Source organism: Coffea arabica, chromosome 5e (assembly GCF_036785885.1).
Source record: "Coffea arabica cultivar ET-39 chromosome 5e, Coffea Arabica ET-39 HiFi, whole genome shotgun sequence".
NCBI lineage: Eukaryota > Viridiplantae > Streptophyta > Magnoliopsida > Gentianales > Rubiaceae > Coffea > Coffea arabica.
In genome coordinates this window covers 14,625,841-14,640,704 of record NC_092318.1, presented here as the reverse complement: position 1 = coordinate 14,640,704, position 14,864 = coordinate 14,625,841, and the positions used below count along the sequence as shown (strand labels likewise).

At 34.1% G+C, this 14,864-nt stretch overlaps 1 protein-coding gene across 13 annotated transcripts; it reads left to right on the top strand.

The window, feature by feature from the left end:
• The first annotated feature begins 216 nt into the window (after positions 1-216).
• On the top strand, positions 217-13,006 carry LOC113687756 (uncharacterized). Of its 13 annotated transcripts, XM_072048423.1 has the most exons (15): positions 217-516; positions 1,950-2,219; positions 3,036-3,137; positions 3,880-3,944; positions 7,910-7,953; positions 8,099-8,138; positions 8,281-8,478; positions 9,598-9,690; positions 9,787-9,807; positions 9,903-10,003; positions 10,503-10,560; positions 10,670-10,882; positions 10,982-11,282; positions 11,809-12,255; positions 12,402-13,006. In XM_072048423.1, the coding sequence occupies exons 3-12, from the start codon at positions 3,109-3,111 to the stop codon at positions 10,762-10,764; spliced, it is 744 nt and encodes a 247-aa protein (XP_071904524.1). In that variant the 5' UTR covers positions 217-516; positions 1,950-2,219; positions 3,036-3,108; the 3' UTR covers positions 10,765-10,882; positions 10,982-11,282; positions 11,809-12,255; positions 12,402-13,006. The 13 variants fall into 13 exon arrangements, with proteins under 13 accessions (XP_071904524.1, XP_071904522.1, XP_071904523.1 ...); XM_072048421.1 differs by having other exon boundaries at positions 7,910-8,138; XM_072048422.1 differs by having other exon boundaries at positions 1,950-3,137; positions 8,398-8,478.
• The last annotated feature ends 1,858 nt before the right edge of the window (positions 13,007-14,864 follow it).

Genomic DNA, 14,864 nt, shown 5'->3' with positions numbered 1-14,864 from the left:
CTCGCGAGCGGCTCGATTCGCGAAATACCCCTATATGATAGTCTTTATACTATATGCTATTTTGATGCTCAGCGCTGATCACATGCATAGTGAACAGTATCGCATGCATTCTGCTGACCTGCAACTCAAATGCATAACGTGTCAACATGTGGGCTTGAGACTCACCCTACTTGACACCTGACACGAATCACATCCTCTTTGGTAACCTTGAAACAGTTGTGTAACTCTCCTTATTTTTGGCAACTTTTTTTTTTATATCTACAACTATCTAATTCACTTGTATTTTTATTCTATGAAAGGAGTTTAAAGAGATTTGTATATGATTGGACGATAAATCACTAAGCTAAACAATTGCATAACTACACTCTCTGAATTATTTAAGAACAAAAAGTACTATGTTTTCTTGTGTGATGCGTTAAAGGGTATTTGAATCTAGACTTAGTGTACGAAAGAGGAATCAAGGAGCTTTTCTTGACCGTTGGACCAAAATCCAATGTTTCCACAGAAGTAACTCAGGTAAGCTTGCTTTTGGTATGTCAGTAATGTTTGCCTTGAATTTACCCCCTTAACTCCTGAGTGAAGGCCAAACCATGTTCCGATTCATAGCCTCGAAAATGTTTTTACGTCTCATTTAGTATCAGTACACGGGCCCGGAGCAATGATATTGCGCTTATGAATTGACTCCTCATATTTGTTAAAGCTTGAGATATTACAGTTTGATTGCTTTGTATTGCCATGGCTTTTAGTTCTTTTATTTCCAAAACCGTCATATCAAACGACCAACATGAGACAGCCAATGAAGTTTTGGTCTAGTAGTCAAGATTGTAGTCATATGAACTAAAGTTCATTGCTTCAAGTTTCACTAGATATGAAATCATTTAAATTACTACATGTTAGTCTTCATCCCACTATCTATCAATTATTAATTGTAATATTGTTCAATTATAACCCATATGAATTGATTTCAAGGTATGTTACTTGTATGATTAATTACTACATGTTAGTCTTCGTCCCATTACCTATGGATTATTAATTGTAATATTGTTCAATTATAATCCATATGAATTGATTTCGAGGTATGTTACTCGTAATCATATTTGTAGAAATATAAACCAAACTAGTGTTGATTGGTTAGTTTTATTTTATTGGTCACATGTCATTTCTTTATTGGCTAGTTTTATTGGCAAGTTTAAAGTTGGTCACATGGAATAAAATCTCATATTGATAGTAATAATAAGTTGGGTAAGTCCGTAGGGTACATATGTTGAATAAAGCCTCTGGGATTTTTAGTTTTTGGTTCTTCCGTAGCCGCAACCTCCTTTGAGTAATAGAAGATAATTTCTTTCCCTTTGCCTATTATATCAAATTCTTGAGATTGTTCTTGTGGGTTTACGTGTGTTTATTTGTTTGGATCCTACAGAGTGGTATCAGAGCTACGGTAGATTGAAGTATAGCAAACCCTAACCCCAATATTATTTGTTCTGTCCAAAAACTCAAAACAAGGGCGGAGTTCAATTTTTGGCAGAAACAAATGATTACCCACCTCAAGACATGTAAATTATATCGATATATTGAATCTACACACAGGATGCTAGTGAGGATGATAAGGCGAAAGATAGTTTGATTTTGTCATAAATTCATCAGGTAATTGACATGTCAGTATTTTAAAAAATTGCTATGGCTGATACGACAAAGGAGGTTTGGGATAAATTGAAAAAGACATACAAGGGAATTGACAAGGTCCAACAAAATAATTTGATGATGTTGATGAGGAAATTTGAACTTATGACGATGGAGAAGTCAGAGTCTATTGAGTCACTTTTTCCTCGTTGTTAAATATTAAAAACGAGATGAAACTCAATCAATATAACCTTCTTGACAGAACATTTGTTGAGAAAGTTCTTAATACCCTACCCACGAAATTTGATCATGTGGTAGCTGTAATCCAGGAAACGAAAGATTTGGAAGATTTGAGTATTAAAGATTTGCATGGGTCATTAATTCTACATGAACAAGAATTAATGGCAAATTGGAGAATACCCCGGAGAAAGATACAGTATAGAAGGCGTTGCAAGCACAGTTGAATTTGAGAAGCAATAATGATGTCAGGGAGTAAGGCGAATTCAGTCAGAGGAGCAAAGATGGTTACAATAACAGAAGTGGTCGTGGCAACAATAATAGAGGCCAAAGAGGTACATCAAATCCTGAATACGATAAAGGTAATAATTTCAATTTTAGAAGTGGCCCTGGTAGAAACAGAGGTGGTAATTTTGACAGAGAAAATAATTTTAATCAAAATAATTTTCAGAATAATTTTTGATAGAGAATTTAATGCTATAATTATGAAAATTAGGCCATAGATGATTTAAATGTAGATTTGGAAAAAATATAAACAGAAATTTTCAAACAAATATTGCTAACAATCAGGTGCAGGATAATAATAAAAAATCTGAAACTCTATTATTGGCTTATAATGCTGTTGATGTGGTTGATAAAAATAAATGGTACTTGGATACGGATTGTAGTAATCATATGTCTGCAAGAGAGAATTATTTATTGAGTTTGATGAATCTGTCCGTGGTAAAATTAAATTTGGAAATAACACTGTTTTACCAATGATTGGTAAGAAAAAAATTTCTATTAGTCTAAAAAATGGGTCTACTGATTTTATTTCTGATGTTTTCTATGTTCTTGGGTTGCATCAAAATTTGTTGAGTATGAACAGTTGTCTGAGAGAAAAATATGATATTCGTATCAGGAATGGTACTTGTACTATTTTTGATAAAAATATTGAAATGATTGCTAGTGTACCAATGATTTCAAATCGCTTATTTTCACTGAATTTGAGTTGTGCTAATTTTTTTTTGTTTGAGTACGGTGATAGATGACAGTAATTAGTTATAGCTTATGCGATTTGGTCACTTGAATTTTGATAGTTTGAGATTTTTTGCCAATAAAAGAATGGTTGGTGGACTGCCTAATATTAGAAATCCTGATAGAGTCTGTGATATTTGTGTTTTGGGAAAGCAACACAGGGATGTTTTTCAAATTGGCAAATCATGGAGGGTTAGAAGACCATTAAAAATTATTCATTCAGATTTTTGTACTATGGAGATTCTTTCTAATGGCGGTTGCAGGTATTTTATTACCTTTATTGATGATTTTAGTAGAAAATATTGGGTATATTTATTGAGACAAAAATTTGATGCATGTGATACTTTCAAAATTTGTAAGACTTTTGTTGAGAGGTAAAGTGGGTGTCAAATTAAAATTTTGAGAATACACAGGGGTCAGGAATATTTGATGTGTAATGATTTTTTTGACAAAAATGGGATACAACATCAGTTGACTATCAGGTACACTCCCCAACAAAATGGAGTGACAGAGAAGAAGAATAGGACAGTTATGAATATGGTGAGATATATATTAAAGGTGAAAAATATGCCAAAATCTTTTTGAATAGAGGTAGTTTCTTGTACAATTTATCTGTTAAACAGGTGTCCTACCAAAAATATTTCTGAAAAAACTCCTAAAGAAGTTTAGAGTGGTAGAAGACCATTTGTTGGTCATCTCAGAGTTTTTTGGCCTAACAGCAAGGGTGGTCCCTCTCGTTTCTCAACATCAGATGAAACTTTCATCATGAAAGCATTTCCTTAAATGCATGCCACAATAGCATAAGACAAAAACATGGTTTTTAAGTAAATGGATATATATATATGGTTTTTGTGGATAATCCATATAAATCCATTTAATTTAATGATTTTACTTTGGTCAACCATTTAAAACCAATACTATAAATGGATAATCCAAATCCATTTAATTATGGATTATATTGATGGATAAATGGATCTGAATCCAAATTGCCACCTCTAATTGTAGGCATCGCATCAAAGGCGGAACGAGGAACAACAAGAAGCAGGGCTGGACCTTCCCTGCGATTCAAGGCAAGTTATTCAATTAATTCTTCCAATCTATGTCCCATTAAAATGCCACCAAAATTATGTTGCTCCATCCGTGGACTAGCATTGAATAGCAAATCAAAAGCATCATTATTGGAAGCATGAACAGGAGCTTGACGGATCATCAACCATGGACCACGACCAAGAGCCATATTGTGTTCAGGGACCATGCTCGATCTTGATCTAATATCAAAATCAAATTCTTATCTGCCATCCTCTGTTGTACACAAGCAAGTGCGTCCACAATTCCAAATCCATGACCTGAAAAAGGTTGCATAAATCTATCCTCAGAACCTTTCTCTTTGGGTTCCCAACCCTAGGGTTCTAAAATGCTGACCATTGCCAAAAGTATTGCTTCCAACTTCATTAAGCTCTTGAACAAAATCTCCATCTCAATATAGACATACAAGATCACCACTTCGAGGCTAGACTAGTCAGCTGCATTGGTAGAACAAATGTGTGCTACAAATGTGTGTTTCTTTGACTTGACATCATTTTTGTCCAATGTGTTAACTAGTCAAAGCCTAAATCACAACCTCAATATATAGGTCATCTAGAGAGAAGATTGAGATCAAGAGAGAGTTGACCATAGCTGAAGTGGGGGAGAGGTCCCTGAAATTGATAGTACTCTGAAATTGATGAAATTGATACATATGAGTGATAACCTCTTTTCTGATAAAAGCAAATTTCATTAACAAATTACCAGGAATCGTCCAGTGCAATTTGATTAACAACAATGCCCTAATGGTAAGTTAAACATGTACTAAAAATTATAGATCTACAATTTTAACAAATACAATAGATCCAAAAAATTATGAATATATGTTAAAAATACAAGAAATTTCAAAGTCATATGAGTGATAACTTACTAATTTGTTGATGAAATTGATACATATGAGCGATAACTAACATATTAATTGGATTGACAAATGCAAGTAGATTTGATTTAATAGTAGTTTTTGAACTTTGTACACATAACTAACTACAAAGTTTAGATAACCAAGAAGATTGGATTTGAAATTTGAACAAATACCTGAAAACTAACTAACTAATAGCTCTCATAAATATTGTAGAACATATGTCAGGCTCTAAAAGTATTTTAAACCTTCTAGAAGATATAAAATGTGAATAAAATATGAATAAACAGAGTAAAATTTTTCCCATCTTATTTAGCCCCTCTTTTTCTTGTAGTAGATGTTCTGTTTCATCTTAGTCTAGTACTTGATTCACCAATTTTAGAGTTTGAAAATATGAATAATCTCCTCCTCTTCATGCACAATTTTTTCTACACTCTCTTGCCATCTTGAATTGAAGGAACTTTTCATTCATTTTGAATATTTGAAATAAAAGTCATATTTAAACAATGTAATTATTAAAATATGTGCATAGAGTAATCTAAAGAAAAGATCTAATAGCAAAAATAATTAAAGTTACACATAAATAGCAATATAATGAAACTTATACCAAGTGTGCTTGAGTCGTTGACAGTAGATGAAAAAAAGTTTGATAGGATAGTGAAGTAGAGATATTTAGAGATTGGAAAGAGGTTAATATAGTTTGCTGTGGAAAAGCAGGAGTACTATTTAACATAGAGTTTAATTGGTTTAAATTTTTGTAGAGGTTAACTGGTTTAAATTTTAGATAGTTCAAGAGATTGGATTTGGTAATAGTTTTTCAAATTCATAGAGATGTCTGATAATTAACAACTTGGTTGAATGTAATTTTAAAAGTGACCAAAGTTTGGATGACCAACGTTTATGACCAACAAGATTAATTTTAATAATAATCCTTGAAATTTGTACAGATAAGTGATAACTAATTAACTAATCCTTTAGTAAGTAGATTGAATTTAATATTCTTTGAAATTTGTACAGATAAGTGATAACTAACTAACTAATCCTTGGGCAAAAAACCTCAACGGCCATTAAACTATTAACGGGGTCATGTTTTGGCCATCGAACTATTTTTTGTCAATAATTGGCCATTAAACAATTTAATCCATAAATCCGTGACCATTTCGTCGTTAATTGCTCTTAATCTCTGAAATTAGCATTACACGTGGCAATATCCGAGGCAATTTTGTCCAACAATTTCTTCCTGCTTCCCTCCCTGGCCTTCGTAGTTTCCGCTTCCCCACTCCTAAAACCTCCCTACCAACGCCACCACTGACCACCATCTATTTACACACACAACACACACTCACTCACTCACTCACTCATCTACATCCACCACCATCGCCACCATCACCATAACGTCATGGAGAGCTCTGTTCTCCACTCTCCATTCTTGTCCTCCACCTCCTTTTCTCGCGTGTCCATCCACCACTTGCAACCACGGCTTTCCACCGCCCTCCCCCGAATCTCATCCTCCCTTAAACCACCACTGCTTTCCATCTCCGCACCCAAATTCTCTCTTCAAAATTTCTCCCATTCACCCCCTAAACTCCTTTACAAAAAACTCTCTCCCCCCCACTCCTCCACTAACGACAATGCACCCTCCACCACCGAGCTAAAAACCGTCGCCCTACAAGGTGCAAAGATCATCCCTTTAATCATTTCAGTCTCCATTGGACTAATTGTCCGTTTTCTAGTACCCAAACCCCCAGAGGTCACCCCTCAGGCGTGGCAGCTCTTATCAATCTTTCTTTCTACAATTGTTGGCCTCGTCTTGAGCCCACTACCCGTGGGAGCCTGGGCGTTCTTGGGATTAACTACCTCAATTTTGACGAGAACTCTCCCCTTTACAATCGCTTTTAGTGCATTTACTAACGAAGTTATTTGGTTGATTGTCATTTCCTTCTTTTTCGCTCGCGGGTTTGTGAAGACAGGGTTGGGGGATCGAATTGCTACCTATTTTGTCAAATGGCTGGGGAAAAGTACTTTGGAATTGTCTTATGGATTGACTTTGAGCGAGGCAACTCTGTTTGGATTGTAAATTATTTGAGATATTTTTACTGTAGCACTTTTTGTGATGTGATGTATGTGAGATAAAAAGGTAATTGGGAAGATAAAAAGGTGTGTTGGAAATTGTAATAATGATGTAAGCAAATAAATTTTGGCAAATAATCCTCAATCCAAACAAATTAGTAAATTGCTGGACAAAATTGCCCCGAATATTGACACATGTAATGCTAATTTCAGAACTTAAGAGCAATTAACGACGAAATGATCACAGATTTACGGATTAAATTGTTTAGTGGCCAATTATTGACAAAAAATAGTTCGACGGCCAAAACATGATCCCGCCAATAGTTTAATGGTCGCTGAGGTTTTTTGCCCTTGAATTTAATAGTACTTTGAAGTTGATGAAATTGATACATATTAGTGATAACTAACCTACTAATTCATTTAATGAAAACAAGTAGATTTGATTTAATAGAACTCTTTGACTTTAGTACACATAACTAACTAACTAATAAACACATATGTACTAAATGTGTAGAGGTGTGCCAAGAGAGTTCCTTTTTTTGTGATGTGGCAAAATATTATTGGACAATTTGTGGTCGTCCTTGTCCGTGAGAATTGAACGTGTTTGTGCAAAAAAAAATTCCGAATGGGAATGTTATTATTGTATTTTTAAATGAATGCTACATGCCATCACTTTCCTTGCATGCGATTGGACCCCTTTAGTATTTCTGTTTTGGCTTTCCCAAGATGTATTGGGAGTTGATTGTCATCATCGTAATAATTGTTCAGTTGACTATAAGGGCAATTGTATTACAATTTTGCCCTCCCATCATATCTTTCTTGCCGATGACAACAAATTCATTTTGGTTTTACCGTTGTCTTCATCCTTTTTGTGGTCAGATCAAGAGGTAAAATTCTATTTACCTTTGGGTTGTATTTGTAAAAAACACATCCATTACTGTTGACGGCTATTGAAACTTGAAAGAAACTGCTAGATCTGACTGTAGTACTTTCTTTGTTCTGTCCAAAAACTCACCGCTGCAGCTAAAGCTATGCATTCTTGCCCGGATTTTCTGCTCACACTCATGGTTAGTGATGTGTTTAGTTTTTGCATCCCTTTTTTGTATTATTGTTTATAGCACGATAGTCTATCTTCCCTCGTACATGATTGTGTGTTTGCCAGTTGCTTTGGTTAGTTCTTATTTTCTCTTTTTCTGCTCTGTTTTTTCGAAGCGTCTTCTTCGTTTTGCTCTTGTTGATACAGATTCGTCAGGTGAGCTTTTTCTTTTAGTGAACTATTTCATCTATAATCCTGTTTATTCCAATATGTTTTTTGGTCCGTCATTCATCGACTAATTCAGGTTTACTTTCTCTGTTTATGGGTGTTTTCTATTTTGCCGTTGCATTAAGGTAAGGCTATTTTAAATTTTCTATCTTCTTTGATTCTTTGTTCTACCTTTCATTTGTCCATTGTTTGTTCTTATTTGTGTTCTGCCTTTTTCTCCTCTTTTCCCTTTACATTTTGCATGCAGCTTTCTTCATATGTGGTTGCTGTAACGAGCTTTCTTTCTTCGTCATCTTGTGTTATATATTTGGAGCCCGTATTGATTCAGGTTAGCTGATCATTCTCTCTCTTTTTTTTTAGCTTTTTGTTCTAACAGTTTTTTGTTTCTTGTATTGATAAACTGCTACAAGAACATAGAATCTACTGTTAAAAATAAGAACTTTAATTATGAGACTTGAAACCCTTCAAGACTTCAATTTGATTAACGTTTATTGATTATCATATCTAAAATCGTACTTGATCTTCACATAAGAAGATGTTACCCTTTTTTCCTTTCTTTTAAAGCAAAATTTTTTCAGCTTGATAATAAGACTGGAAGAAGAAGGGGTTCATTAATAATAGCTGGGACAAGTGATAAGAAATGTACCATGAATGATTGATAGAAGCTAGGGAAAGTTATAATCAAGAAATTAAGAAGATAATGAAAGATGTAATGAAAGATGTGAAGCTTTTTATTATTTTCTGAGGAGCAAAAATGTTAAGTGTTATCCTTGGAAAATTGGCCATTTGGAGCAGTCAATTTGAACCAAGAACAAAGCTCGTATTGAGCCAACTCCCCCATCCATGGGAGACATTGTGAGCACTCTTCTCTCACAAAATTGTAGCAAATGTTGCTTAATCAAGAATCATTACAATTGATTACTTAGAAACATATATGAATTCAAGAGTCCTTTATGCCTTGTAGAAGTATATACTCTATCTTTCCTTCCATTTGGTTCTGTACTGGTCTCCAGGTCTTCCGACTTTCACTGGAAATCAGAAACTGCTCCACCAAGTCTTACCCACTCCAATCTCCAAGCGTCCCCCTCTCCCCTTTGTTTTCCCTTTTCCTTTTCTCAATCAATCAATCTTACTCTGCTCTTTTGCCCCTCTTCGCTATTTTTTTAACACAAGTCAATATTCTTCTCTCCATCTCTCTCTTTTTTTGTTTTTTGTTTGTCTCTCAAGTCCACTGCATTCTCCATTTTAATTTTGTGTATGCTGTTTTTGCCCCCTCTTCGCTATTTTTTTAACACAAGTCAATATTCTTTTCTCCATCTCTCTCTTTTTTTGTTTTTTGTTTGTCTCTCAAGTCCACTGCATTCTCCATTTTAATTTTGTGTATGCTGTTTTTGCCCCTTGATTAAATTTTCTTTTATTCTCTATTAAATTTTATTTGCTGTTCTAGACTTCCAGTTGATCTCATCTCAAGCGGACTCTCAGGCAGACAGACACCCAAAAAGACTCCAACTTTCACTAATGGCGACTATCCGAATGATTGGCAAGTTACCCTTTTCTGTATTTGTCTTGAATAAGGCACCGAGTCATTTTAATCATGTTTAATGATATAGTATTTGTGGGGTTTTAACTTGAACAGATATAGCAGTCAATCTCACTGGTATGTCAAATCTTAAATCTTTCTAAAACACTTTCCGTGAAACATAGTTTTTTCAGTAAACCTACTTTTAATGCATAAATGAATCTCAATTACAGATGGTATGTTCAAAGAAATATACAACGGCAAGAAATACCATGTGGTAGATATTGTTGCAGTACTTAGCAGGGCTTGGAGTGCCGGTGTTGATCGAATTATTGTAAGTATATATCCCTGAACAAAACTTTGATCTTTTTCATACGGATATGTCTCGTGCGACTATTTTTCTGGTTGGTATTACTATTAACTTGTTGCAAAGGATAAGTTTGCAGCCTATTAGTAGGGTTTCTTTTTTTTCTTTTTTTTTCAGGGGTTGGGAAAGGAGTATCAGCGGTCCCACAAAATGAAACTCTACTTGTAGTTAGATAGATGGTATTATTAACTTAGGCTATTTGATAGTTTGGCTTGCTCAATAAATTGAGAGAATATGAACTTTGGGTCTTTTGAAGTTCCACTTTTGTAGAAGTTCAACCTCTTGTTCTAATATCATAGAGGATGGATGAGCTTGTAAAATTTGCTGATTTGTAATTCATTCCGTTTTATTGGAGTAACAGAACTGAGAGGTTTATTTCTTGTTGGTAAGGTTGGTTATTTGCCTTCTGTAATCGGGATTAATCATGCTAAATGATTCTTTAATTGTCTTGCGTTTTCTGTCCTAGGTTACTGGTGGATTTCTAGAGGAATCAAAAGAAGCTCTTGCTATTGCTGAAACTGATGGTTAGCCAGACACGTTTTCCTTCGTTAGATTTTTCATCTTTCTCTGCCATTTGTCTCTCGCTTGGCGCCTTGTACCCTATATTTTTTGGCAATCCATTTTCCCTTGCAGCAAGACTTTTTTGCATGGTTGATGTGCACCTAACAAGATGCAAAGTGACTGTTGATACTCTTCTGAATGCCATCCTTAAGTTATTGAATGTGTGAGAATAAGGATGAATGGATACATTTGTGATCGATTCAGGAATTTGATAAGAGTGGGGATCCCGAAAAGCATTTTCAGTCTCTTCTCTCATTGACTAAAGAGGGGGTTGAGAAAGGAAAGGTAAACTAAAGTGCTGCATTTAGAAGAACATAGAAAAGATTACTTTAGATACATGTATCTTCCTCAATTTTCTTAATGCGACAATTTAATTTTTGTAAGGTGGCAGCAATTGGTGAATGTGGACTGGACTATGACAGGCTTCATTGCTAAAAGAATCCAATGCCAGATGATTTGGGGAAGCGTAGGGGAATCCAATGCCATAAACATTGCTAAAAGAATTGGCTTTGATGAGAAGATAATTAACTGTGCCCAAGCATGGATAAACAAGTTGACCCCACAGAAGGTACAGATGCAGAAAGATTTGCTGCACCAGTGACTAATGGAAGAAAGAAGTAGATTAGAAATTCAAGCAAATAAAGTTGCATCTCTTCACTCGGATATTATGAGCATTTATTATGAGGTATGCATAAGTTGCATAATTGTAAATATTTAATCTTTGAGGAAAGAGATACTTGTTATGAGACAATATGCAATGAAAATGTTTTTCTCCTATTTTATTGCAGTCCTGGATTACCATATCTAGCCTGCTTCCTTCATTTATGTTTATCATCACATAAGTTGCACAGAAAGCTGAAGCACTTGCATACAGCACTAGTGTAACGTGTTTGCTCGTATTGGTGGGCAAGGAATGGCTTTTCTCTCTTCTTGGCAACTTCTGTTGCCCATGATATCTATCATTTTTTATTTTAATTTCTTATCCTATACATGTATCCATTTATATAAGTGTGTTTTATTTATACACTACATGCTATTACATATAGGTGAGTACATCATATAATGTACAAGAGTATTTTTCCCCTTTTGTTTCACTTCAACTTTTAAAAGGGGTGGAAAGTGGTGAATACTCTTCTTTGTTACCTCACAGTTTGCACCCTCTTTTGCTTCATAACTTTCTGTTTACTCCATTTTTCCTTCCTAAATTGAAGATAATAAATGCGGCAGATGACTTTGAAGGGCGTGAGACAGCTCTTGAGACCAAGGAGAGCCAACAGATCCAACAGGAATTGAAGGCTGTGAAGAAGGAAATTTAAGATATAGTGCATGAATTTGAAAACCAACTTAAAAATGTTGATGCAGATAAGTACAATCTGTTGCTGAAGAAAGCAGAGTCTGCAATTGCATCCCTTGTTGAAGCTCATCAGCCTACTGATGGTCTTTCTATTGGGAATACGGACAGCAGGTTGTATGTACCACAGCCTGGTGAGCAAATGTATGTCAAGGGACTTGGGAAAAAGTTGGCTACTGTAATTGAAGCACCTGGAGATGATGACATGGTCCTTCTCCAACATCGAAAAGTCTGAGTACATGTGAATAAACACAGTGTAGGAGCTCTTGCAAATACTGGTATTAGTGGTGGAACAGCTTCTAATCAGGTGTGAGGAGTAATATCAAATTTTTTAATTATTGGCGATTATTCCAAAGTTCTTAATATATTGTCCCTACGCATGATGCTATGAATTGTTCAGCACTTTTTAATAATGCTACTCTATTAAATGATTATCCTTTTTTTTTTGGTCAGTCAACTTTTGGGAACACACATTATTCATCAACTTCTCAATTTGGACATATCATGGACAGTTGTTCTGAAATTGGATATTAATTGCAAGAGGAAACTAGTACTGCATGTGGACATTAGCTCTCGGCATCAGTTAAACAGAAGACAATGGGCATTTTTTCTGCACAATTGCCTAAATGTTTTTCGTATATTTCATAGCACAATGCTCTCTATTTGGGAAGCAATGTGATATATGGGTATCAACAGACAACCTGCTACTGCTTTGTGGAAAGGCTTCTACATTGCATAGATCAGCTGATGCTTTCAACCTTTGACTGGAACATATGTTGCCCTGTAATGTTTGTTTACCTCCAAAGCCAACAGTTAGACATCCTTGCGTGCTTCACCTAATTATGATTAGCTTGCTTTATGTCAATTAATCGTTCTATATTGGAAAGTTAAGACACTAAATGTGTTTCTTATGGAACCCAAGGGACTGAATTGGTGCAAACTCCAACTATTAGGTACTAAAGTTATTAGACATTTAAAGAATTGTCTTTTGGTTTGAGGATTTTCATTCTGAATATAACTTTCATTTATATCATCTTCCATCAGGTGTAATTGATTGATCTGCATTGTACTTATTAGTTGAATGTTGTGATTCTCTATACTACATCAATTTTGAGATTAAAATGATCAACTATTTGTTGGAGCATACACTACTAAATCTGATGGCAGAGGGTGTACCTGTTAACATTGTAGGGAGTTATGAGAACTCTCAGAAGCCTTAGAAGCTTCTCCAGAACGAGCAATAGTGAGGAGGTTTCCTATGGACTTGTGTTTCAAACATCCAACAATACAGTTTCTTATTAGCTTACTCAGCAACACTGGGCATGTCAGTCTTTGAAATTTACACCGCGCGTAGGCGCGGTGAGCACCTCCTAGTACCTTTGCTAAACGTTTTAAGAGTAACCAAAATTTTAAATAACCAAGGAAATTGGATTTGAAATTTATACAAATACCTAAAAACTAACTAATTAATAGCTCTCATCCACATTGTAAAACATATGTTAGACTCTAAAAGTATTACGAATCTTCTAGAAGATGTAAACTTGTGAATAGATATATAAACTAGCTTTATAACCTGCGCTACGCACGGGAATTATTAAATTTTTAAAAAAGAATTAAAATTTAAAATAAAGATGTAATAGTAAATAAAAAATTATCTAAAATCCTTACAATGAAATGCAATTCAAACTAAGAGTGCATGAAATTTTTGTGAAATTGTGTAAATATTAATTCTTTTCTAAATTTGAGATTATGCTAGAAAGATATAGGCATATTTTTCTATAACATTTAATTTTCAACAATTGTGGTTACAACTCTTTTCAGGACCCTCGCACATCTATATCCATATGTATTGCAGAAGGGATTTTTAGCAGAGACCCTCTCAATGGCTTCCAAACTTCTCATTCTTTTTTCTAGATTTTTGTATTTATTTTAATACATAAAAAGTAGTGGGTTATAACCAACCCTATCACCAATCAAATTTAAAATTTAAAACATTCTCACTATCTACCTTATAAACCGTTTATAGTTTGTTATTTTATACTTTAAATCTTTTTTACTCCTTAATTAAAGAGAAATGCTCATTTGTATGCTATTTTAATATAATGTTACATTTTTATAATTAAGAAATATTTATCACCACACTAACTCTATAACCACCCCTACAAATGATCTTAGCAAATTACAATCACGTTTCAAAAAAATCACAAATGTGCAACTAAATGTAAAGTTGAGGGGGTAAAGTGCAGTTAAATATAAAATTAAGGGGCTTACTATATTTAACCCTAAAAAAAATCCCAAGAACGGAACAAGTAGTGGGTTATAGATTTTTGTCTAGATTTTTGTATTTATTTTAATACATAAAAAGTAGTGGATTATAACCAACCATATCACCAGTCAATTTTAAAATTTAAAACTTTCCCATAATCTACTTCATAAACCATTTATAGTTTGTTATTTATACTTTAAATCCTTTTTACTCCTTAATTAAAGATAAATGCTCATTCGTATGCTATTTTAATACAATATTACATTTTTATAATTAAAAAATATTTATCACCACACTAACCCTATAACCACCCCTACAAATGATCTTTGCCAATTACAATCACATTTCAAAAAAATCACAAATGTGCAACTAAATGTAAAGTTGAGGGGGTAAAGTGCAGTTAAATATAAAGTTAAGGGATTTACTATATTTAATCCTAAAAAAAATCCCAAGATCGGAATAAGTAGTGGGTTATAAATTTTTGTCTTGATTTTTGTATTTATTTTAATACATAAAAAGTAGTGGATTATAACCAACCCTATTACCAGTCAATTTTAAAATTTAAAACTTTCCCATAATCTACTTCATAAACCGTTTATAGTTTGTTATTTATACGTTAAATCATTTTTATTCATTAATTAAAGACAAAT